Below are 23,379 nucleotides of genomic sequence, written 5' to 3' on the forward strand. Positions count from 1 at the left end.
CTATCCATTTCACCAGTTTTGATTCTTGGCCATGGCCTTATGAGCAGTGGATCACAAGTAAAAAAATCCCATCTTCTCAAGGTCTTCGGAAGAGGGGAGAGAGGCAAAGCTGACGTTCCCGCTGCTAACCAGCCATCAACATCAAACCCATGTTAGGGTGGCGTACCGGCTTCCTCTAGCACACGCAGGCGGACCCCGGTCGTTGGAACCGCCATCTGCATCGCTGCTGCATCTCCCGGTGACGGATTGGGAGTTGTGTCGCGTGCTTGCCTTGCGGTGTTTTTTCAATTTATCTGCGACTCTTGATACAGATGCTCAAGGTTGAGCTGTTTGTGGAATTATGCATGGAAACAAGGTTAATGCGTGGACTCACACGTTCACGCTCTACTGCTAAGCTTAATTCCACCCAAGGTCCGTTCACAGACGGAAAGACGGCAGAGCGTTTCCACCAACTTTTTCGGTGTAATATTTAGAAAATGGAATTGGTGTAGAGATCCACCAAATACCAAGAGATATAGTGCGGAAAAAAAGAAGAGAGTTGGGCTTGGCTGGGTGGTCAGCATCGGTTGGATCATCATTCTACGCCCCCCAGATGCCTCCTTGACCGAAGCGTCTGTTTTGGGGAATTGCTCACGACTGGACTGTCGTTCCCACTCTTGGCGTTTTTGAGGATCCACGATGAAGAAATGCCAAGAAGCTAGGGTTCTTTTTTGTCTGTCGAAGGCGTCGCCGTCGCCCCCGGTCTCGAGAATCGTCTTGGATGGGGGCGTGTGGGCAGATGCTACTCTCTGAACCCACGCTTCTCTCGCTTCCGAGAATACTCTCGAGGTTTTTCGCCTTGGCTTCCCACTTTACACATGTAGTATATATTCTCCTCCTCTTCCTCCCTCAATCTTGTCTATTCAGGTCACTCACTCGCCCACTTCCCTCCTCATCCTCTCTTCCCTCCTCTGCCTTTGGCAAAGCAAAGAATACCACCCACGGTTTAAACCGCCCGGTGGCTTCTATCAAACTCCCATCTCCTCCTCTTCATCTGAGATCTCTCCCCCCAAAACTCCTACAACACCGCAGCCATGGCCGTCTTTGGTCAGTACGACTACCTCTTCGCGGTGGGCACAATCTTTGCCTTCCTCGATGCCTGGAACATTGGCGCCAACGATGTGGCCAACTCGTGGGCCTCGTCTGTCTCCTCTCGCTCAGTCTCCTACATGCAGGCCATGCTGGGTGCCAGCTTGATGGAGTTCAGCGGTGCCCTCGGTGTCGGCGGCCGAGTCGCAGACACCATTCGAACCAAGGTCGTCGCCGTCGATGCCTTTGATGACAGCCCTCAGATGCTGATGCTGGGTATGGTCTGTGCCGTTATTGCTTCTGCCACCTACCTCACTTTCGCTACCCGCTTTGGTTTCCCCGTTTCCACCACTCACTCTCTCCTCGGTGGTGTCTTGGGAATGGGCGTTGGTGCCCTTGGCGGCTCTGGTATCACCTGGATCGGCTACAAGGAGAACGGCTCAGTAGATATCCAGCAGGGTGTCGTTCAGGTTAGCAAATCCCCAAAATCTCTACCCCGCAAGGTCGCTAATGCATCTTCTCCAGGTCTTCCTCGCCTGGATCATTGCTCCCATGCTCTCCGGTATCTTCGCCTCCCTGATCTTCCTCTTCACCAAGTATGGCGTCCTCCTCCGCAAGAATCCCGCCATGAAGGGTCTCATCCTGGTCCCCTTCTACTTCTGGCTCACTGCCTCCCTCATTGTCATGCTTCTCATCTGGAAGGGTGGCTCTTACAAGGTCAACCTCACCGATGCTCAGATCCCCGGTGTCATCGTCGCTGCTGGCGCTGGTTGGGGTCTCCTCATGGCTCTCACTCTTGTTCCCTGGATGTACCGTGTCATCATCAAGGAGGATTGGCAGCTCAAGGCTTACCACATCTTCCTCGGTCCCCTTCTCCTCCGCCGTGGCCCCGTCCCTCCTCCCCCTGAGGACTTCCAGGGAGTCGTCCGCAACTTCTACGAGGGTCATCTCACTCGGGAGGAACTCGAGGCCCGCCGTGCCCAGCGTGCTTCCGAAGTCAACGAGGATATCGAGGCCAACCACGAGAAGAAGGTTGCCGCCGTCGACAACACTTCGGAAGAGACTCCCGCTCCCAACCCCCACGCGCACAAGTCTATGGTTGGCCCTAAGCCCGATGGCCCCTGGCACAGTGGTGCTTTCATCTGGTGGGCTATCAAGTTTGCCGTCCTGCACGGTGTTGATAAGGATATCGTCAGCTCCCAAAGCGAGAAGTCTGTTGTCGCTGGCGATGTCGAGGAGATCCACGCCCGCGCTGCTCACTACGATAACCGCGCCGAGTTCCTGTACACCTTCCTCCAAGTCATGACTGCTGCTTCTTCCTCCTTCGTCCACGGCGCCAACGATGTTGCCAACGCTGTCGGTCCTTATGCTTCCATCTACCAGATTTGGCAGTCTGGTGAGGTTCCCGGAAAGAAGGCTCAGGTCCCTCTCTGGATTCTCGCTTTTGGTGGTGCTGGTATCGTCATTGGTCTCTGGACATACGGCTACAATATCATGCGCAACCTTGGTAACCGTGTCACCCTCATGTCTCCCTCCCGTGGCTTCTCCATGGAGCTTGGCTCTGTCATCACTATTATCCTGGCCACCCGTCTAAGTATGTCTTCTCCTGAATCTTCTCACTTGACACAGTTGCTAACCACTTCTACAGAGCTGCCTGTCTCTACCACTCAGTGCATCACTGGTGCCATCGTCGGTGTTGGTCTCTGCAACGGTGACTGGCGATCCATCAACTGGCGAATGGTTGGCTGGATCTACATGGGTTGGTTCATCACTGTGCCCGTCGCTGGTCTCATCTCGGGTATCCTGATGGCCTTCATTGCCAACGCCCCCAACTGGAGTTAAGCCAGAAGTGAGGCTTTGTTTTACCTTGATGATTTGATCTTTACGCACAAACATGAGCATACCGGGATGTGGTGGTGTCCCCCAATTGAAGGACAACGAAGCGGTGGCTGGGACATTGCTTGATAGATATTATACCCGATAGACTATAATGACATTCTTTGCCGAACTCTGATGGCTAGCTGGGTGTGACTAGTATAAAGTGATATTAGTGATGAATGGATATATATGAGGCATATCTATAAGCTTTGTAGTAGGTAGAAATGGTCAGTCAAGTCATATGTTCACACACATCTCTTACACATACAAGCCTGAATCAGTTTAGAGGGAAAGGCAACGTAAGGATTGACTATCTAAATGATGGAAATGTACCTAATCCCCCGTCGAATCCGCAGTACGATTGACGCTCTTCCAAAGGAATGGCACCCAGACTGTCCGTCGAAACTTTTACTTTTTTGCGCACCAATATCCAAAAATGGACATTATGCGTATCCAAGCTCGTTCACACAAGCTTAGTAGTTGTATCGGCCCTTGCTGCAAGAGTGGCAGTCGCCGTTCTTGTCGCAAAGCTCGACAAAGATGCCGATGTAGTAGTCGCCACGGCACTGGTACTTGTCCTTGATGGCAAACGAGAACTCGTTGAGGCCCTTCTCCTCGATAGCCTGGTAAGGATAGCTCTTGTGGTGGCAGATGTTGTGACCGTCATACGAGTCACGTCCGCCGTCGCAGCCGACAAAGACGGCGGCCTTGGTGGCGGTGTACTCGTAGTTGTCCTTGAGATCGAGAGAGACGATGATCTCGTTGTGATGCTCCTTCTTGACGAGCTCGATGTAGTACTTGCCGTACTTGTGGTGCCTGTCGTGCTTGTCGTAGTCGTGACCGCCAATCAGCTTGCCAGAGACGGACGACTTGAGGTCCTCATACTGGTAGCGGAGGTAGTGGCCGTCGTGCTTGTGGCAAGTGTTGGGGTGCGAGTTGTAGGAGAGCTTCCTCAGGGGGTGAGCGTAGCGGCCGTCAATAGCGTAGGCCTTCTTGACCTTGCCCTCGCAGTCGCGCTGGTAGCCGTTGTAGAACTTGACGCTTCGCTTGGGGTGATGATGAGTGTGGTGGGAATGCGACTTGTGGCCGTGGGTTCCATCCAGGTTCTCAACAATCTTGGCAGCGGCCTTCTCGACAGCCTTCTCAACAGTCTTCTCGACCTTGGCATCGCTGTAGACAGAGCTGGAGCTAGGCTCACGCTTGTCAATCTTGACATGCTTGATCTTCTTGTTGCGGCGGCTGGTTCCAGCGGCGACGTCATTGAGGTCAACAACAACGGGATCGGCAGCCTGGGCAGAGGCAGCAGTCAGAGCAGCCTTGACCTTCTTGGGGTCACTGAAGATATCAACGACGGCCTTCCTGATGCTGTTACCGACAGCAGCCTCGGCCTTCTCAACGTACTTGTCAACCCTGGCATCGCTGGGGTCGTCAAGCTCATCGACAGCCTTCCTGATGGTCTGACCAACGGCCTCCTCAGCCCTCTGGACATACCTGTCAAGCTTGGGGTCGTTGACGCTGGTGACACCGGCGAGCTCGTTGGCGTTAGCCTTGAGAGCGTTGCGAAGAGTGTTGCGCTTGCTGTGGTGACCATAGTGATGACCGTGATGACCATGCTCGTGGTGGCCGTGATGACCGTGATGCTCATGATGCTTACCATGATGATCGTAGTGACCATAATGATGAGCGTGGTGGTTATGGTGCTTGTGATGATCGTGATGACCGTGGTGATCGTGATGATAACCGTGGTGGCCGTGATGCTCGTGATGCTTACCGTGATGATCGTGATGACCGTGATGGCGGTTAGCCAGATCAGCGAGGTGAGCATGTTCGATGTGGTGGCCGTGGTGCTTATGGTCATGGTGGTCGTAATGCTTGTTGTGGTGCTTGTTGTGGTGAGCCTGGTGGCGGTGATGCTTGTGGTGATCATGGTGGCCATGGTGGTGCTTGTGCTCTCCCCGGAAAAGCTTCAGCAACTTGCTGGCAGCGTTGTCAAGGTCCTCGATCTTGGTGGTGTCGTGGTGGTGGTGGCCGTGGTGTTTGTTGTAGTGATGCTTGCCATGGTGTTCGTGGTGCTTGCCGTGCTCATGATGCTTACCGTGATGCTCGTAGTGCTTGCCGTGATGCTCGTGGTGCTTGCCATGATGATCGTGGTGGACGTGGCCGTGATGCTTGTCGTGGTGGTCGTGGTGATGCTTATTGTCACCCTTGAAGAGCTTATCCAGGGTCACCTTGCTAGCAGTAGCCTTGATGTTCTCAACACGCTCGTTGTATACGACATCGTAGTGGGGCTTCTTGTGGTGATGCGAGACATCGGATCTCTTGTAACCGTGGTGGCCGTGGTGATAGAAGTGATCACCATGATGATGATGACCAAAGTGGTGGCCGTGATGTCCGTGATGATGCCCGTGATGATGTCCGTGATGATGACCGTGGTGGTGACCGTGGTGATGACCATGGTGGTGGCCATGGTGGTGGCCGTGGTGGTGGCCGTGGTGATGATACTCAGAGTGAGTATGGCGGTGCCTGTGATGGTGGTCATGATCATGCTCGTGGTGGTGGCCGTGATGATGGCCGTGGCGGTGGTTATGGTGGTTGTGATGCCTGTGATGCTCCTCGTGATGATGGCCGTGGTGGTGTCCATGGCGGTGCCTATGGAGCTCATCGTGGTGATGACCGTGACGGTGTCCGTGGCCGTGCCTGTGGTGCTCGTTGTGGTGGTGGCCGTGGTGATGTCCGTGGCGATGGCCGTGGAGCTCATTGTGAAGATGGCCGTGACGGTGTCCGTGACCGTGGCGGTGGCCGTGGAGCTCGTGATGGCGATGCTTATGGTGCTCATCGTGGTTATGATGTCCGTGGTGTTTATGCTTGTGACCATTTTCCAGGCCGCGGGCATGATGGGAGTGACCATGATGATGGCTGTCATGGTGGTCGTGATGACCCAGGTGATGATGACCGTGGTGGTGGCCATGGTGGTGGCCGTGATGATGACCGTGATGATGCTCATGACCGTGGCTATGTCCGTGAAGGTGGCCGTGGTGATGCTCGTGACCGTGGCCGTGCAGATGACCGTGGTGATGCCCATGACCGTGATGATGGCCGTGATGATGGCCGTGCTTATGGCCGTGATGATGGCCATGGTGATGACCATGATCGTGACCATGCTTGTGACCGTGGTGATGACCATGATCGTGACCGTGATGGTGGCCGTGATGATGCTTGTTGTGATGCTCATGACCGTGGTGATGGCCGTGGTGATGTCCGTGATGATGACCATGGTGGTGGCCGTGATGGTGGCCGTGGTGCTCCTTATGATCGTGGACATGGCCATGGTGATGACCGTGATGATGACCGTGGTGATGACCGTGACCGTGCTTGTGGCCATGAGAATGGCGGTGGCCATGATCATGATGGTGCTTGTGGTGGTGCTCATGATGATGCTCGGCATGGTGGATCTCCTTGTGCTTGTGACCGTGATGATGGCCGTGACCATGCTTGTGATCATGATGCTCCTTGTGGTGGTGATGCTCCTCATGATGGTGTTTGTGTCCATGGCGCTCCTTGTGATCGTGGCCGTGCTTGTGGTCGTGATGCTCTTTGTGGTGATGGTGCTCCTTGTGATAATGTCCATGCTTGTGGCCGTGGTGCTCCTTATGATCATGATGCTGCTTGTGGTGGTGCTCCTTGTGATCATGGTGCTCCTTGTGATGGTGGCCGTGGTGCCTGAAAAGATGGTTAACTTCACTGCTTGCAAGAGTTGGACTGTCCGCGTACCCATCGTGGTGGCCGTCATGGTGCTTATACTCATGGTGCTTATGCTCGGAGCCCTCATCGCGGCGGGTGGCAGCGTTGATCAGCTCGATCTTAGGATCGTGCTTGTGGCTTGTCGACGTTAGCAGTGAATGACAACAGAAAGTGGGCAGACTTACTGCTTGCACTTGGCACAGGTGTAGCTGAGAGCAAAGTACTTTTCGCCGTTGGTGGACTCGCGGTTGTAAAGCTCATATCGCTTATCGCCGTGAACAATCGTAGCCTTGATCCTGATGTAGAAGCGCCAGCCACCCTCACCCTTGAGGGGGCACATCTTGTCGTAGGAACCGCCATCGGTCAGAGAGAAGTATGGGATATGGCACTTGACCTCCTTGTAGTTGTTCTTGGCCTTGCAGTGGTCGCTGTCCTTGTTGTACTTGGTCGAGTGAGCATGCGGGGGGCGGGCTCGCTCGACGTAGATGCTGACGTCTTCGTACTTGTAGTGATCGATGCCCTCAAAGTTGAAGACTAATCCATCGTCCTGGAAGTCGAAGTAGACCTTGCCCGTCGCCTCGTGAGGGGCGCAGTCGTGTCCGTCAGCACAGAGACCCCAGTGGTCACTGGGTTTGAAATCGTTCTGCGGTAAGACAAAGGTCGCTGGGTCGGGAACCCAACTACCCTTGCCAGCCTTTCCACATCCGTCGAGATACCGGTGGCCTCCCTTGGAGTGATCAGCTTTGAAGTAGGCAAGGGATTCGTGGGCTACGACCCCGAGGCCCTGAAGGGCACAAAAGAGGGACGTTCTCATCTTCATCCTGAGAAGAAGAGAGAGGAACGAATGAATAGCGAACTTGATCTGTTTGGGATGATTGATCCCTAGAGAACACCTTGGCCTTTTTAAACCCAAGAGGTCCAAAATCACAAGGTCAATCGTGAGTATGAAATCGGGACGGCCTTGTGTAGGAGGGGGCTGGCCGTGAGGATTTGCGCCATGGCGGCAATGGTGAGCTTGCGGGCTCGGCCGATGAGGAGTTGTGGAGAGATACTATGCAGTGGCTCAACGAGCCCCTTGGATGATGAGTAGACATGAACTCTAATATCGAGAAAGGGGGGAATGTTGAGATGCAGGAAACAAAATGGTGGCGTGCGACAATGGCTAGTTGACACGAGTAGGCACGTAAAGCACAAGAATAGAGACTGTCATAGGCTAGTCTTGCATCTGTGAGGAGATGAAACGCGAGAAAATATGGCCTCCAGCGAAGGAAGGGGACAAGACAGAGGAGTGTGAGGTTGTCGATACTCAATTGATTCCATGCTGCCTGTGAAGTCCACATACTGCATGCAAACAATCAAAGCAGATAGTTTCATGCAGTCTTCACATGGGGGCTTCCAAGAGAGCAGAGCAAAATCGTTACTTTAGCTGGGGTGCATATTGGTTGACGTTTACTCGCATTGTGCCCTAAGCCGTGAGGGCTTCTGCTTGGGTAGGGACGAACAAGCTCTCGTAGTTGAATTGAGTTTTGACGAGGATTGATCCCACAAGGGTCTCCCAGGTAATCGGGACAAGCCCGAAGGCATGTGAAGCAGTGGTGGCTGAAGATCAGGGGCAGCGTCTCCAGGTGAAGGCAACGCTTGTTGGCTGGTCTCGACGAGCAAGTTTTCGACCTTGAGCATATGAATGCTTCTGCACGACATCGTGGTGAGGCTTAGATGATCCGATGGCAATAAAGGAGGCTGAAATGGTTGGCTCGGCCTGCCCGAGGACACTTGTCCGCCAAATGCATCGTGATGAATTCGCAATATATTGAACAATCAGCGCGTAAGAGACCAAGAAGTGACGATGAGAAGCATAGCAAGGAGCGAAGCCACCTCTATTCGGTTATGCTCGGTAGAACCCAATTGATGCTCGCGAAGCTCAGGTCAGAGGAAATGGAGTCAGTATCGAGATGGCCGACTGGGGGTACGCGGCGCGACGACGGATCAAGGCTTGCATCTTGTGGAGGCTGTTCCTGTGATTTTGCATGTGGGCGAAAGAGGAGGCAAATGTCCGAAGGTTAGATGGCCAAAGGTAATGCAAGTTGTTGAAGCTCGCGATCGGGGGTGGTGTTGATGGAAGTGAGAAGAAGGAGGTGCTGTTGGAGGAAGTGAATGTGGGGTTGGCGTGCCAGAGATGCCTTAGGTAAGGGGCAGGGGCATCTACACTCGCATCTACGCTCACATCCACCAGCCTAGGTAGGCCAGATGCCTTGGGCAATTGTTCGGTGTGTTGACCTCTCAGCCCTCAGTCTCAGGAGCCAGAGTCAGCGGTCTCAGCTCCATGATCATCTCCGGCCTCATCTCCGGATCTAGACTCCTCTTTAGACGGCCTAGCCCCGGGCCCGTCCGCAGACACCTGAGCAATCAGGTTGGTACAGTTTAGGTAAACAAGATGGAGAAAATTGCATCATGAAAAACGAAAGCAATCAAATGGGGTTACATGTGAAATCTCGGTCCTTGTATTGGAGCCCTGGCGGGGTTGTGAAGGACCGGGGTACCTTCTTTGTGTCCTCGGCTTGTTTGATAGACTGAGCAAACTATTAGCAAACTCTCCGCAAACCACTAGGCGAGGGAAACACCAAGCTATTGTTAAACAAATAACAACTTCACTTTTATGCCCCGGAAACAGGGGCTCCTACTTGCCCTCACCTTTGGATATTTAATAATGATTGAGCTCCTCCTTTCTATGACCGTGAGGAAGAACATCGCATCGCCAGCTGGCAACGGCCGAGGCGAGCTCGGCCGCCAGTGTATACAGCTTTTGGCCGAAATCTAGACATCCAGCGTCAAAATTCGTCGGACAGCTGTCGGCAGCTGCCAGCACTGATCGTAGTTTGCCTACCTTGATGACTCCGTTCGTGATTCACCCTCGCCATTCCAAAACAATCTTCGCAAGTCACCTCAAACTTCAACTCCAACCTTCCTTTCGCACACGTATGCAACGACTTCATTGTGATTCACAGCAGTGACTCTACGCTTTTGTTCGCTTTCCTCCTCGACTCCCTTTACCTCGAGGCTTGCTACTGTCGACGTCCTGGAAAAGCGTCATGAAGGTCGCAGTCGTTGGCGGAGGCCCTGCAGGCCTCGCCACCCTCAAGTTCCTCTCTCATGCTCACGAGTACTTCCCCATCACACCCATCGAAGTCCGTCTTTTTGAGAGCGAGAAAGACATCGGCGGCACCTTTTCCTACCGCGTCTATGAGGACGCAGAGGTCAGTTCCCTTGGCAATGCGAAGTCGCTCCATGTCTGACCCTGTTTGTTTTTAGCTCGTCTCTTCCAAATACCTAACAGCCTTTTCTGACTTTCGCCTCCCGGAAGATGTGCCTGATTTCGTTACTCCTGCAGTTTATGTCAGATATCTCAAGGCATATGCCACTGACTTTGAGCTTTGGCCCATGATCGAGCTGCACACTCAGGTCAATCAAGTCCGCCGTGGACCAAACGGGGTCGGTCACATCATTAGCCTGCATTGCAAGGACACGGGCAAGTTGACCCAGTGGAAGTGTGATGCCGTTGCCGTGTGCACCGGAATCAATGTCAATCCCGTGATCCCTGAGATCAAGGGAGTTGAGCGAGTGCCCTCGGTCCTCCACTCATCTCAGCTCAAGACCCGAGCTCGGTTGGGCGAGGGCACCAATGTTTATATCATGGGTGCTGGAGAAACAGGCATGGATCTGGCTTACCTTGCCGTTACGTCCAAGGCCAAATCAGTCACTCTCTGTCACAGGGACGGATTCTTCTGTGCCCCTAAGGTACATTCTCACCTTTTATACTCTTCAAGAAACAGTCTTAACACGCGATGTAGATCATCCCCATTCCCCAAGTCATGGGTGGCTCAAAAACGGATAGTGGTCGACCGAACAAGCCGGTTGACACATCCGTAGCCAGCCTCTTCGATACGGCCTATGTCCACCCGAAGTTGCAGAAGAGCCAAGTTCTCTGGACATACTATGACCGATGGATCAAGAGAATGCACTGGCTCATCTCGGGGACCGAAGAGGGCCCTGACCAGTGGGTCGGTCAGATGAGTGCCTCTCGAAAGTATATAGACTCCAGTAAGTCGGCTGGAACCGCTCATGGCGACGTGCTAACAATGTTAGTTCTTCTTTGCAAGTCTGACAAGGCACTCCCATACATGAACGTCGGAAAGCGATCTGATTCTTGGGTCAACCGCTTGCGTTCCCGGATCATAAACGTGCCAATCCGCGAGAATGATGGGAAGAAGATTGATGTTATGACCTGGCCTAAGTGCATCAACGAGGATGGTTTCATGGTATTCGACAAGAAGCTCCCAACGGACTCAGTTCTTCCGGATCATCAACTCAAGCCAGATGTGATGGTATTCGCTACGGGATACACTCGAGAGTTCCCATTTCTGAGCAGCGATTACCCCTGCGTCGCTCAAACCAATGTCCGAGGCATCTACAAGGACGGAGATGTGACGCTGGGGTTCATCGGTTTTGTTCGGCCGGCGATTGGTGAGTAACAAAGTGTCACAGCTCAAACCTCGACTAACAGTATGCAGGCGCGATTCCCCCCTTGGCGGAACTCCAAGCCCAATTCTGGGTTCTTCGACTGCTTCAAGACCAGTTTCCTAAGGAGGTTCCCCTTCAGATTAGTCCCAATGCTCTCCCTACCTACGACCTGGACTACCAGATTCACCCTCGTGACGGTTACAGCTTCTATGAGACGAAGCGGGCTGTTGACCACGAGAGCTACGCCTACCAGCTGGCTCTCGACATGGGCGCTGCACCCACCGCTACCCACGTTTTCAAGCAGGGCTGGAAGATCTTCTTCACTTGGGCTATGGGGTCCAACTTCAACACGAAGTTCCGTCTGGTAGGCCCATGGAAGTGGGAGCGGGGCGCTGAAGAGATCATGCGCAACGAACTCTTCAACGTCGTCAAGCGCTCCGGAGGCTACGTCTGTAAGTAGCTGCTCAAGCGATGTCCGCGCAAGCCACCGACTAACCAGTGCCAGATTTGACGACTTACACTCTCATACCCATGTTCATCTTTGGATCCTTGAGCATGATGCTGTACGCTTGGTTTGGCTTATGCAACCTCGCTTCCAGTTTCGGACGTCGGACCAACAAGAAGCCTTCCACTGGGACTTCGGGGGAGGTGTCGGCTTGAATATTTCATCTTGCTATCTTCACAAGTGTGTTAGATTCAAGAGAACCTATGATGGAATCAGATCGGGTCGGCCTTGATCGAGTGACAGGCTAACCTCTGAGGCGATGGAATTACCAGTTGAAAGATGATGCTAGATTGGCATGGGTAAGGTATGACAAACTGGAGGTATCGAGGAAACGACATCCCTGTGTAATTATATGTATAGTGTATATCAATGTACGACCATGTATCATCAGTTCCTGGGGCATATTAGTATGCAGGGTGTTCGCGGCACCTTGATGTGAGTGGGTCAACGTACCAGGTCTCGGTGAGGATCGGCGAGTGGGGGCCGTGGCGGGGCTCACCTCGGTGAGCTCGGTGAACATCAAGCCTTAGTTTTTTCCAAAGGCTGGAGATGCCAAACCATTCCTCTCGCCCTCACAAAGTGCAAAATGTCTGATGAAACGGTCCAGCCCAATCAATGGGTCGCCTTAAGGCTTCCTAACGAGACCTTTCGCATCTTGGAAGTTGTGCCCAACACGTAAGCAAACATTCACTCTTGCGCTGCGATCGCTAACTCTTTTGCGACAGAACCATCTCGCTCGGCAAGTATGGCTCATTCCCCTCGAACCTCGTCATCGGTCGGCCGTTCCACCTCACGTACGAGGTCCAGGATAAGCGAGAGGGCGAGAACTTTGCGCGCCTACGCGTCGTCCCCGCTAGGGAGCTCAACGCCGACAACATGGCCGACACCAGCGCGGAAGCGACAGAGGGCGAGGACGTGATCGCCCCCGCCGACGGCGAGGAGCTGACGCTCGTCGACGAGAGCGGAAAGGTCTTGGTGCGGTCGAACCGAGAGATTATTGACGACTCGGCGCGGCAGACACTCACGGCCGAGGAGATTGAGGAGCTCAAGCGCAAGGGCGCTTCGGCGGGCAAGGAGCTGATCGCAAAGCTGCTCCTCTCACATACTGCCATCGACCAGAAGACGGCGTACTCGCTCGCCAAGTACAAGCTCCTCAAGACGAAAAAGTACATCCGGCGGTTCACCGTCCTCCCTCTGGACGTTCCTATGCTTGCGCAGTGGCTGCTCGAGGACCGCGATCCGTCAAAGATCTTTGAAATGAGGCCGGAGATGATGGCGCTGGTGGGATGCTGGGCCGATGTTCACTTTGGCGGCGTGTCTTCTGAAGATGCTACCGGGAACCAGGGTGGGAGGTGGTTAGTCGTGGATGACACAGGTGGTTTGCTGGTTGCTTCAATGGCTGAGAGGATGGGCATACTTCACCAAAAGCCCGAGGAGGAGAAGACGGAAGAGCTGCCGATACATACCAGCGACCCTTCAGCTCCAGATACCGCAGAAGCTAGCACTGACGCGACGGAAGCGCAGCCAGACCAGCCTCAAGCAACATCAGAAGCTATAGAAGCTCCGTCGTCGCCCAAGGTGCATAAGAAACGCCACCCTCGACGAAGCGACTTTGATGTCCCCTACGTCAACACAAATACCCTCACCCTCATTCACGGCCAGACCCAGCCCAACCTCTCTCTCCTCCGGTACTTCAACTACGACGCCACCAACCCCAACCCGACCTACCCTTACCACCCCCTTGCTACCAACCTCATGCCCATCTCATGGTTACAGCTCCTAGCCCCTGAAGACGACGACGCCTATAACAACCGGCCACCTGAGGCTACACCCGAGGAGATGTCCTCATGGAAGACGAATCGCCGAGGTAACTACCACCGCAAGCGACGGAGGTGGGCGCGTATCCGCCACGTAGTGGACGCAACACGTGCCGGCGGCTTCTCCGGCCTCGCAGTCGCGAGCACCATGGATCCCATCTCGATCGTCCGTAACGCTGTGCCCCTACTGGCAGGCGGCGCTCCCATCGCCATTTACTCCCCCACAGTAGAGCCCTTAACGCAGCTTGCCGACTGCTTCAGCGTGGCCCGCCGTGCGGCATGGGTATCGACGCCGCCACCCGAGATCGAAGGCAAGACAGCCTCTGAGCTCGAGCGCTGGGAGGGCACACCCGAGTTTCCCCTGAACCCGACGTTGCTCCTGGGCGTGACGGTCCAGAGCAGCAGGGCGCGGAGGTGGCAGGTCCTCCCCGGACGCACACACCCGTTCATGATGGGACGAGGTGGAGCGGACGGGTTCCTGCTTACGGCTTGGAGAGCGGTGCCGGTGGAGGGCAAGATTGAGGCCAGGGGCAAGTTTAAGCGGAGAAAGATGGAGGCGTCTTGATTAGGAGTTTTGCACAAGCAGGATTGCGAGTAGCTTGTTAGGAATAAAATCACAAAGAGGCATGGCTTGAAACTTGTTGGCCTTTGGAGTCAATATTCGTGATTGTATTTGCCTCTCCATGAACAGCATTTGCTTGTGTTTGTGCTTGCCAGAAGTCAAGCTGGGCTGGACACAAACATATCTTGAACTACTATAAATATTCCCATCTCCTCCCATCTTTCCAGCAAGTCCTTGACATCCAAACCCTCTTTCTCCGTTCCATATTCAAGCATATATATAGCGCGTCTCGACTGACCCAGTTCCGTATCGATGCAACCCTCCGCCATTGTTCTGCCAGGCCAGCTCTGGTGATACCATCGCCTTCTTGCAGGTTTGAGGGGAGTGGCATCACACCTCACTGTCTTGGTGAGCTGGTGGTACCCCCCCATAAGGTAAGCATAACTCAATCTACTGATGATGTGCCTGACTTCAAACAACCTAACTAACATCGACCAGTCTGCTAGTATATATCACCAAATGTCTTCGGGAGCGGTCCTCCGTTCCGACGAAGTCTGGATTGGCGGCACGCCCTCCTCCAGAGTGAGCTGTCAGAGTCCGAACAGATGTTCGAAATGGGCTACATTTACGATGGTCTTAAAGGAAACATTTTTGTTCAACAGATGACCCCGTTCGAGCTTCCAACCAACCCGAAGGTGGGACAAAACAGCAGACTGGCACAACCGTCCTTCTTTTCCTTGGGGGGTAGATACATCGAACTTCTATATACACATGGCAAGCCAGGCCAACGTCAGGGAACTCGTTCACAGTCATGAACCTGGACGAAGTGCCTTCCTGCGTCTACTCTGCGGCTTTCACACCGGCCTTTTGCGCCGAAGCGCTACCGGCACTGGCAAAGGAGGCTCTGGCCGTGGATTTTTTCGCTGCTGGGCAGGCAACAGATACATATATACGGCAGCCTGCCGAGAGGTACTCCGGACCAGGTCCGGTCCTAGAGGTATCGATGAGATATTTGTCATATACTATCCTCATTGGATATCAGACTACAGTCCTGGCGGCAAGCTTTGCTCATAGCCAAGCGGCAACAGAGTCTCATCTCAGCCCACTATACAGGAATCATCCCTTGGGGACTATATATCGAGATGATGTTTTCAAATGGCATAGAACACCGCAGAGTCAAGTCAATCTATCTAGAATTCAGCACTCTACCAGGCTGATGCCTCCCACTGACGTCTTCTCCATCGCCAACCTCGGCCCGTATAGTCCTATATGGTCTCGAAGATCGTCGCTCCCCATGACTAAGAGCACGTGTCTTCATCCCTCTTGGACAGAACTATATATATACACAATCATTAAATCTTTTCCTTTGTGACTCAGCGGGTACGCCTAGGAGTCGCTCGTGCGGCAGTACCTTCAGACTGTCAAGTCGCTTTCACCGCTCCCGGCCACGAGCGGGCACCCACTCCACATGGATCATCACTTGATGACTTTTCACAAAGCACGGAGTACGGCTGCTTCAAGCCGCTTCTCCTGGGCCTACAACACTCGGCGAGGCGACTGCTCTCACTTTTCGCCTCCTCCCATCGGTCCGCATGGCTCCTATGTGGGCTCGAAGACTAGCAATTCCAATGGTTAGGAGTACGACGATTTTTTCATTTCTGCACCAGACATATATATATATATATGCAAGGATTACAAAGACTCCCGATCCATGCAATTCTGGGAGTGTATCTCGGCATGGCGGCCAACTTTTACTGCTCCAAGCTAGGAGCTGGCACCTTCAGAGAGCAATATCTCTCATCTCAGTCCACTATACTTAGATCATTGATATATACCAACAACAGGGTGAAACACCCCTGTTCCTACACATACATGAGCAAGCCTCCAGATCAATCTAGACAGGATCTTCCAAGCGAGCGTACACACGTCCCTTTCCAAGGCCTCGCCCGTTCCAATTGACCCTTTGGAAGCTGAATGGAACAACATCGCCAACTCACATATCGTTCTTCTTCAAACGAGGGGTAGATATATAGATCCAGCGCCGCCCTAGACGGACGCGGCGAGAAAGCATTCCAAACTGAGGGAAACGAGGGCTAGACGAGAAGAAAGAGCAGCCCTCGAAGGTTTGTTCGATATGGCGTCTTCGACCTATTGGTGGCGAGAGCGCAAAAGACGCTCAAGATGCCAGAAACGACGCTTGTCGATTGTATGAGGCGTTTCCCAGGTCGTGGGAGAAAGCCACGGAGAGCAATCTATCACACAAAGGGAGTTCGTTGACGAACCGTTGGCAGAATCTCCTGGCGAGAGATGGCGGCGCTAGAGCATAGACGACGACCTGGTTGCAGTTTTTCTTTTCCTCTTTCGTGTCTATCGAGGAAAAGTTCAAACCGGACCTAGACACTCGGGTGGACTAAAAGGACACAAAGAGCGGACGCTGGCTAGATTACGAATAGGCAGAGTGATACTTACACAGAGCACTCAAGATTGAGTCCCTGGCTCAGCGGCGTCGGGTCCTGTTCGACTAAAGACGTCTATTGTATCTAGAAACACACTTGAGCAGGCTTACCATACTGTATGTAAACCAGCTACCTACCTCTATGAGATACTCACCTCCCACTCTACATATACATAGAAGATAAGAGGGAGGATGGTTAAGTAACGTTCCATAGTCATTCAAACGTTCTAGTTGTGACATATCAAGTTCATCATCAGCTTCACAGTGCAAATATCTCGAGACAGAGTCGTCAGATGAAGAGTCCAAAAACTCCCAGTCTATGATTGAAGCGTAAAAAAAGGACTATTATACAACCCTTCGGCAGGGTACCACCCGTCTACCCACTCTATGCTCGAGGTATCATAAGCACACATGAGACGAAAAACGAGTAACCCCCCTTTTCCCAAAGGATTCACTTTTTGTTTCCCTTCCCCTGACCGTCCCTCCTTGGACGAGGAGCCTGCTGACCGCAAGCCTTGTGCAGCCCCCTTACTTCCATTGATAAGGTATCCATGTAAAAGAAACAGCAGCGAGCGTTTCAAAGCAGGCCCAGCTCTTGGGCACTGCTCAGGCCACGGTTCCCAGACAGCTCGTACACTTTCCCTCGCTTCCCCTTTTCATTTCGACATCGCGGATCGTTTAAGCAGCGATCTCGACACCACCGACGGCACCGAGGGCCTAGTTGAGTTGTTAGTGGCATTGCGGAGAGACTCGAGGACAGAGTTTGACATACCTTCTTCAGGTCACCGTAGATGGCGAACTGACCGGCGGTGAGAGTACCGACCATGAAGAGACGAGCACCGATACCGGTGTAAGAGCCACGGAGACCGAGCTCCTTGCCGATCTTGATGAGACGAGAGGTAGTGCCCTCACCGGGGAGACCCTTGGTCTTGTTGATCTTGGAGAGCATGGTGTCGGCGGGCTGAGAGACAATAGCGGCGGCGAAACCGGCGGTCAGACCGGAGCCCAGGTTGACAACGGTCTGCATGCCGTCGGACATGTCCTTCTTGGGGAACTGGCGGTAGACAGCCTCGGCAACCTTCTCGTAGACGACGAACTTGGCCATGGTGTAGGGGATCCTGGTGTTGTGAGTATATTGCCAAGAAAGGCCTGTGATAAATGAGGTACTTACTGCTTGAAGAGGATGGGACCGAAACCAGCGTAGAAAGCACCGATACCCTCGTTCTTGAGCATCTTGCCAAAACCAGAGATGAGACCGCTGGCGTAGGTAGGCTCAGAGACGAGACGGATACGGGTGGCCTCAAGGGGGCAGAGAGCAATATCGGCGAAGAACTCGGCGGTGGCGGAGGAGGCGAGGTAGACGGCAGTGCGGTTTCTGGAGGCAGTCTCGTAGCCGAGCTGGTCGATCCACTGCTGCTTGAAGAACTCGTAACCTCCGAACTTGAGGGCGCCCTGGAGGAAGTAACCGGCAAAGGTGGGGCCGGCACCGGTGAGGAGAGCGCCAGCACCCTCGTTCTGGACGACCTGGCGGAAGCCACCGACCAGACCGCGGTTGTAGGTGACGGGGTCGAGCTGGATACGAGTCTTGACGCTGTGAGGGAGTGTTAGCTTAGATATCCAGTAGAGCCTCGCTGCCATTGAGGCTCGGAATTGCGACACGGCGGAGCGGCAGCCTCGGGCCAATTGAGGACCCCGGGATAACCGCTCGCAGCAGAGCAGCAAAAGGCGCAATTGGCAGCGAGAGGCTCGCGGTAGAAACGTACACATCGACGGGGGTAAGACCACCGTGGGTGATGGAGCAGCAGGCAGCACCGGCGAGGGCGAATCGCGAGTAGAGGGCGAAGCCGGTGAGCTTCTTGGGCTCCTCAGCCTTGATGGTCTGGACGACGGCGTCGACCTTGGTCGAGCCGGTGGAAGCAGCGCCGGAAGCCATTGCGGAAGATGTTGTATGGGATTCAGACAAACAAAGGACTGAGAGGAGATGGAAGAGCCCGAGCTATGAGGACGGGGTCTGGTGAGAGAAGTAGGAAGCTTGAGGTGAGAAGGAGGAGGGAAAAAACTTGAGCCTTGAGATCTTTTTTTTTGTTTTGGCTGTCCCCCCCGGGGAAAAATAATGCCTCCTGCCCGCCGCCCGCTGCTTGGTCGGAAAGACTCGGATAATCGGCGCCGACCGCCGCACGGACCGGGCCAAGGGGAGAGAAGCCGGGGGACAGTACGTAAAAGCCGGGCTTAAAACAGGTCTGTTACAGGCTTTACCTCACGGATCACAGGGCGTCTACTGTACGGATTACAGTGGCGGATATCCACTGACTACGGGTGCTCCTCCGACGTCTGGGAAGCCCGGGGTAGCGATGGATGGACCTTGTTAGCCGCCAAAGAAGCAAGCAGAGTGACGTACGTATCTCGGGGAGATATCTGCTCGATAGATACGGAGCAGAGGTTTGCTGGTTAATTCTCTATAGCTACAAGTCATCTCGAGTATAAACAGGTTGGTCTATAACCTGACATTATCCTGATACTGCAGAAACAGTCTGTCCCACTATCAGCAACTTTCCATTCCTTGCAAACTTGGTCAAATCTCGCATCTCACTCACCAACAAATGCCAGATCTTGCATTTCACTCAGGTTCACACTGTCCGGGATTTCCTCGGCATGCCCCACCACTCACCAACCGTCGCTCGTCAACGTGGCGGTATTGGCTGGAAGAGAATCTTTCTCTTTTTAACGGTGGCGACGGCCAAGCCCGTCTTTTCTTCTCTTCTTTGCGTGCTTGTTTTTGTCTCTCTTGCTTCTTATTGCCGGCTCGGCCAATGGTTGGTGCCTGATAAGCAAACCCCCTTCCCCCCGGCCTCTCAGGCTCTACGACCGAGCTAGCGAGCCTTGATGTTTTATCACGCACCTAACTTCAAGACAGCGGTCAATTGGCTCAATGCTTGGATAGAAGAAGCTGATAATGATGATCTACCCTCAGCTTAACCCAATTACCGCATACAATTGCCTTGCTCACTCACTTCTCTGTCGGCCTCGTTTCTTTTGCCGACAGCCAAGCTCGGGACGCCTCGTGGCCCTGACAAATGCAACCCACACTTTGGACCCTGGCTCATCTCAGATCATATCGGCCAACAGCTGCTAGATCTGGGCTGTGAGCCATTGGCCAAACAGAGGCCGTTGCTCAGTTGTCGTCATTATCATGCACTCGACTTGATCCCGCGATATCCCATGTCAAACCTCAACTCCGGAGCCACCACGTCTATCCATGATTTCACTTGCTCCTCTCAACCTCCCAAGATGTGGAAATAACCAAACCATCGTCAAAAACATGTCCATCACCACTCTTCCCTCTTGATCCCTCACTCTCCGGCATCACATACCCCCTCTGGTTCGCCAACAATCTTATCCCGCTCCCAAGCACAACCTCGGTCGAGTAATGCGTATGCCCAAAAACCCAGATCCTAACACCGTCCCACGTTTGATCCATCAAGTCGGTCGCAAACGCGCACGTCCACGGGTTCCCGACGTGCTGCGGCCTCGACGTGCCCTCGACCCGCGGTGCATGGTGTGTCGCCACCAGTATCTGTCTTGTGCTTGCATGTGCGACCTGCTCACGAAGCCAGAGGTACTCCTCTGCGTGAAGCGTGTTGTGCTTCTCGACGCTCCACTCGTTGATGTTTTTAAAATCCTTGACCCTGGATTGCACGACATCATACGCCTGTTGTGGAATCGCAGACCACAGCGTGCAACCAAGTATCGTAATCTCAGACTTGGGGTCATCCCATCTGGTTCTATGTAGCAGAACAACCCTGCCGGCCAGAGAAGCCTCAGACACGAGATGTTTAGCCATGTCAACCCCAGCTTCATAGTCCAGGCCGTAGAATTCATGGTTGCCCAGCACCAAAAACACTCTCTCAAACCGGGAAGCCTGCTTCTCCATGAAACCTAGGTATCCATCGTAGTCGATCAACCGCCCTACGTCTCCCCCTAGGAGCAGATAAGGCGCTGTCGCGGGGAAGCTGTAGGAGGAATACTGCTGCCCGAACTCGAGGTGCAGGTCAGAGAGGGCCTGTATCCAGGGCTGTGACTGCTCTGTCGAGTTGTCTCTCGGGAACGAGGCCATCGTAACACGAAGACGAGTCGACGAGGCGGTAACAGATATTGCCAGTTGAGAAAAAGACCTTGACAATGGGTACTAACTGCGGGTCCTTTCGCGCCTTGACATCGGGTGCTACGGTTAACAAGAGGGCTTAAAAAATTAGCTATTACTTAGTTATTTTATAAATTATTATAAGTTTTTATATACTATGATATTAATCTTATTTTTTAAAAAGTTAGAAAATATCTAAAAAAATCTAGTATCTAGCCTTTATGCATTCGCTAAACAGGCGTCCATTGCAATTCCTCCCTACGACTGTGTGCAACCCCTTTTCCAAACCTCCGGTAAAAAAGAATTCCTTCTCTAAAGATTCATCCCCCACGGGTGACACCAAGAAAACTTTCCGTCCGTTCCTCAGCCCGGAAGCCATGATGGTCGCAACCAACTGACAATGCACTAACGGGTATCCAGAATCCTCCCAGTGGTGACCAACGGCTTTAAGGCGCGGCAGCAACACTTCTAGTAGATACTCCAAGGCGAGAGGATGCGGTGCACGCATGGCTGCCATGAGAACCACGATGCTTATGCCAAGGCTGAGCGTGTTTCTGTAGACGCACTCCGCGGGGTCAAGTCCCTCTGCTATTCCTAGGATGGCTCGGAGACGGGGGTTGATCGGGTCCTTGATTGTGGGTGCAGGTGTTTCGGTCAGGTCTGTGAGGGACGTCTCGTCGCAGAGTAGCTGGGCTAATTTGAAGTATGCCTGAGCCATGGCGGCTGAGTGTGAGGGGAAGTGAATGGACTCAACCCCATGCTTGGTGAGCAGGGTCCCTGGACTTGACCTTGCTGAAGATTGTTGGTCAGCAACCTTGTCGATCTTGGCGGAGTGTTCATTGAGTTGTCGACAAAGTTCTCCAAGCCTTTCGTAGATGCCTAGATTAGACGTTGGATTACTGGCTACTCGAGGCAGGAGAACGTCTGGCGTTCCACGGACTGAACCAAACCAGACGGCCACCTTCTGCAATGCCGTTTTTGCATCCTCGTACCCCAACCTAATGCATTTTGTGAGCAGTAGACGGAAGCCCAGGCTCCAGCCCTGGGAGATGGCTGAGTAAATAGATTCCGTGTCTACGCTAGAGTATGCCGCAAGTGTCTGGAGCTGCTTCCCCTTCTCGTACTCCATGTCCAGGAGCAGAGGGAGACGGAAAAAGGACGCTCTCGATCTTAGAATGACCCACGTCCGAAGTAGCAGGCAGCCCTTTGAAGTGCTGCTAAGATCAATAGCATGAGCTAGCATCAAGGTATCAAGACCGGCAACGTGGTACCATTGTCCCTGGACGGTCCCTATTTCCATCTCGTAGTAGACCAAGACCATGATTATCGTGAGGGCGTCTTTGATGTTGAGACACTCAGTCCTCAGCTTCTCTATTGCTCGGGTGTATAGCAAGGCAGCATTCGCGAGGTGGCTCTTCTCATGTAGCAACGGCTTTGCTTGAGAAGATGTATTGGAATTGAACGACTGCAAGCGCGAGAGGTTAGCTGCTGAGAGCGCCAGAATAGCGCAAGTGGCTGGATGGTCTATTTCCAGGAGAATGACGACTTGCTGCAGTGACTCTGGGAGAAGTTGGATCACGTGTGTCCTAAAATGAGCATAGTACTGGCGATGTTCGAAGTCATGAACGATATCTCCTTCACCTGAGGGAGAAGATATCGACCTGGCCGCGTGGTTCACTGCGTGCCGGATGATCTCGCTGTGACCCATATCGTGGCACGAGCTTTCAGGGGCTGACTGTGAATGAGTTGCCGAGGCTCTAGGAGAGAAAAGAACCTCTGCCTGGCATCCGGCAACAAGAGAAGTATCCAGTGCTGACTCATCGTGAGCCTGTCGTACATCAACGGTGGATGCACGGTTATGGCTTGCTGCTGGTGATGCAACCAAGTATCCTTCAGGGCTGGAAAGAGGTGGTGTTGCTTGAAAGTTCGGCTCATCCGTCCCGGCGGTGGTTACAGAGGCATCAAATTCCAAGATAGGGAAGTTCGGGGGTTGAGCTGAGCCTTGAATGCTTTGTGAATCGAGTGCCGGGTATTCGATATCAGCCAGCCACTGAGAAGTACTAGACTCCAGCATGGCTTCAATGGCTCCCCAAAGGCCTCGATCAGGTGGACTTGTATGTGAGGCAGGAACACTGTCTTCCGAAGACACGGCTGGCCTGCTAGTTTGGAAGGGAATATCCCCTTCACCATCTTCCGGCGAGAAGTCATGGCTTGCGTTAGAAGCCTTGTCGGACAAGATCGGCATGGCCGGAGGCGGCAAGCCCCGACTGGTATTTTCTGCAGGATGTGAGTGGTGCGTAACAATACCCGACGGTGTAATAACCTTTGCACGCCAGTTCACGCCTGTGTTTATCGGTTCAAGCTCAACAAAGCGGAGGTGTTGCTTATATCCGCCGCATCGGCCTCCACGTTCTGTGCACTGGCGACAGGAGGGCCTCGTCTCATCACACTAGATTCGAAGCGTCAATGAGCCTTAAGGATGTTGAAACTCGATGGTCGAGGAAGCTAACCTTTCTCCGCTGCCGCTTACAGGACACACAGCCGTTTCTACTGCGGACAATGTTCGTTTTCTTTCTTCGTGGCGGAACTGGCCCATACATGTTGGATCAACTTCGACGAGTGTTAGCCGTTAAGTGGGCGAGGCGACATAGAGGCGACTTCCGCGGAGCAGAAGGCACTTCAGGTAGTTGAATA

The 23,379-nt window shown here is 53.4% G+C and overlaps 5 protein-coding genes and 1 pseudogene across 6 annotated transcripts, besides 1 other annotated feature; 3 read left to right on the top strand and 3 right to left on the bottom strand.

Moving 5' to 3' along the window:
• Nucleotides 1-1,073: 1,073 nt before the first annotated feature.
• NCS57_00020900 (Phosphate transporter) lies at nt 1,074-2,910 on the top strand (the record flags this gene model as incomplete). Its single annotated transcript, XM_053050298.1, has 3 exons — nt 1,074-1,538; nt 1,594-2,662; nt 2,717-2,910. 3 exons carry the CDS (start codon nt 1,074-1,076, stop codon nt 2,908-2,910), a joined length of 1,728 nt encoding a protein of 575 aa, XP_052918813.1.
• Nucleotides 2,911-3,419: 509 nt separating this feature from the next.
• On the bottom strand, nt 3,420-7,507 carry NCS57_00021000 (uncharacterized protein; the record flags this gene model as incomplete). The annotated part of the gene is made up of 4 exons (XM_053050299.1): nt 3,420-5,237; nt 5,303-6,644; nt 6,718-6,825; nt 6,873-7,507. The coding sequence occupies 4 exons, from the start codon at nt 7,505-7,507 to the stop codon at nt 3,420-3,422; spliced, it is 3,903 nt and encodes a 1,300-aa protein (XP_052918814.1).
• A 2,269-nt stretch (nt 7,508-9,776) lies between these two features.
• On the top strand, nt 9,777-11,865 carry NCS57_00021100 (uncharacterized protein; the record flags this gene model as incomplete). Its single annotated transcript, XM_053050300.1, has 6 exons — nt 9,777-9,941; nt 9,997-10,482; nt 10,536-10,785; nt 10,831-11,208; nt 11,256-11,657; nt 11,711-11,865. 6 exons carry the CDS (start codon nt 9,777-9,779, stop codon nt 11,863-11,865), a joined length of 1,836 nt encoding a protein of 611 aa, XP_052918815.1.
• Nucleotides 11,866-12,296: 431 nt separating this feature from the next.
• NCS57_00021200 (uncharacterized protein) lies at nt 12,297-14,092 on the top strand (the record flags this gene model as incomplete). Its single annotated transcript, XM_053050301.1, has 2 exons — nt 12,297-12,385; nt 12,436-14,092. 2 exons carry the CDS (start codon nt 12,297-12,299, stop codon nt 14,090-14,092), a joined length of 1,746 nt encoding a protein of 581 aa, XP_052918816.1.
• Nucleotides 14,093-17,222: 3,130 nt separating this feature from the next.
• Nucleotides 17,223-18,477, bottom strand: NCS57_00021300 (uncharacterized protein; the record flags this gene model as incomplete). The annotated part of the gene is made up of 4 exons (XM_053050302.1): nt 17,223-17,261; nt 17,317-17,662; nt 17,716-18,135; nt 18,308-18,477. 4 exons carry the CDS (start codon nt 18,475-18,477, stop codon nt 17,223-17,225), a joined length of 975 nt encoding a protein of 324 aa, XP_052918817.1.
• A 2,548-nt stretch (nt 18,478-21,025) lies between these two features.
• On the bottom strand, nt 21,026-23,285 carry NCS57_00021400 (annotated as a pseudogene). The gene is made up of 2 exons: nt 23,196-23,285; nt 21,026-23,134 (listed from the first exon to the last, which is right to left on the bottom strand).
• Nucleotides 21,026-23,285: a sequence feature.
• Nucleotides 23,286-23,379: the final 94 nt, after the last annotated feature.

Source organism: Fusarium keratoplasticum, chromosome 1 (assembly GCF_025433545.1).
Source record: "Fusarium keratoplasticum isolate Fu6.1 chromosome 1, whole genome shotgun sequence".
Taxonomy (NCBI): Eukaryota; Fungi; Ascomycota; class Sordariomycetes; order Hypocreales; family Nectriaceae; genus Fusarium; species Fusarium keratoplasticum.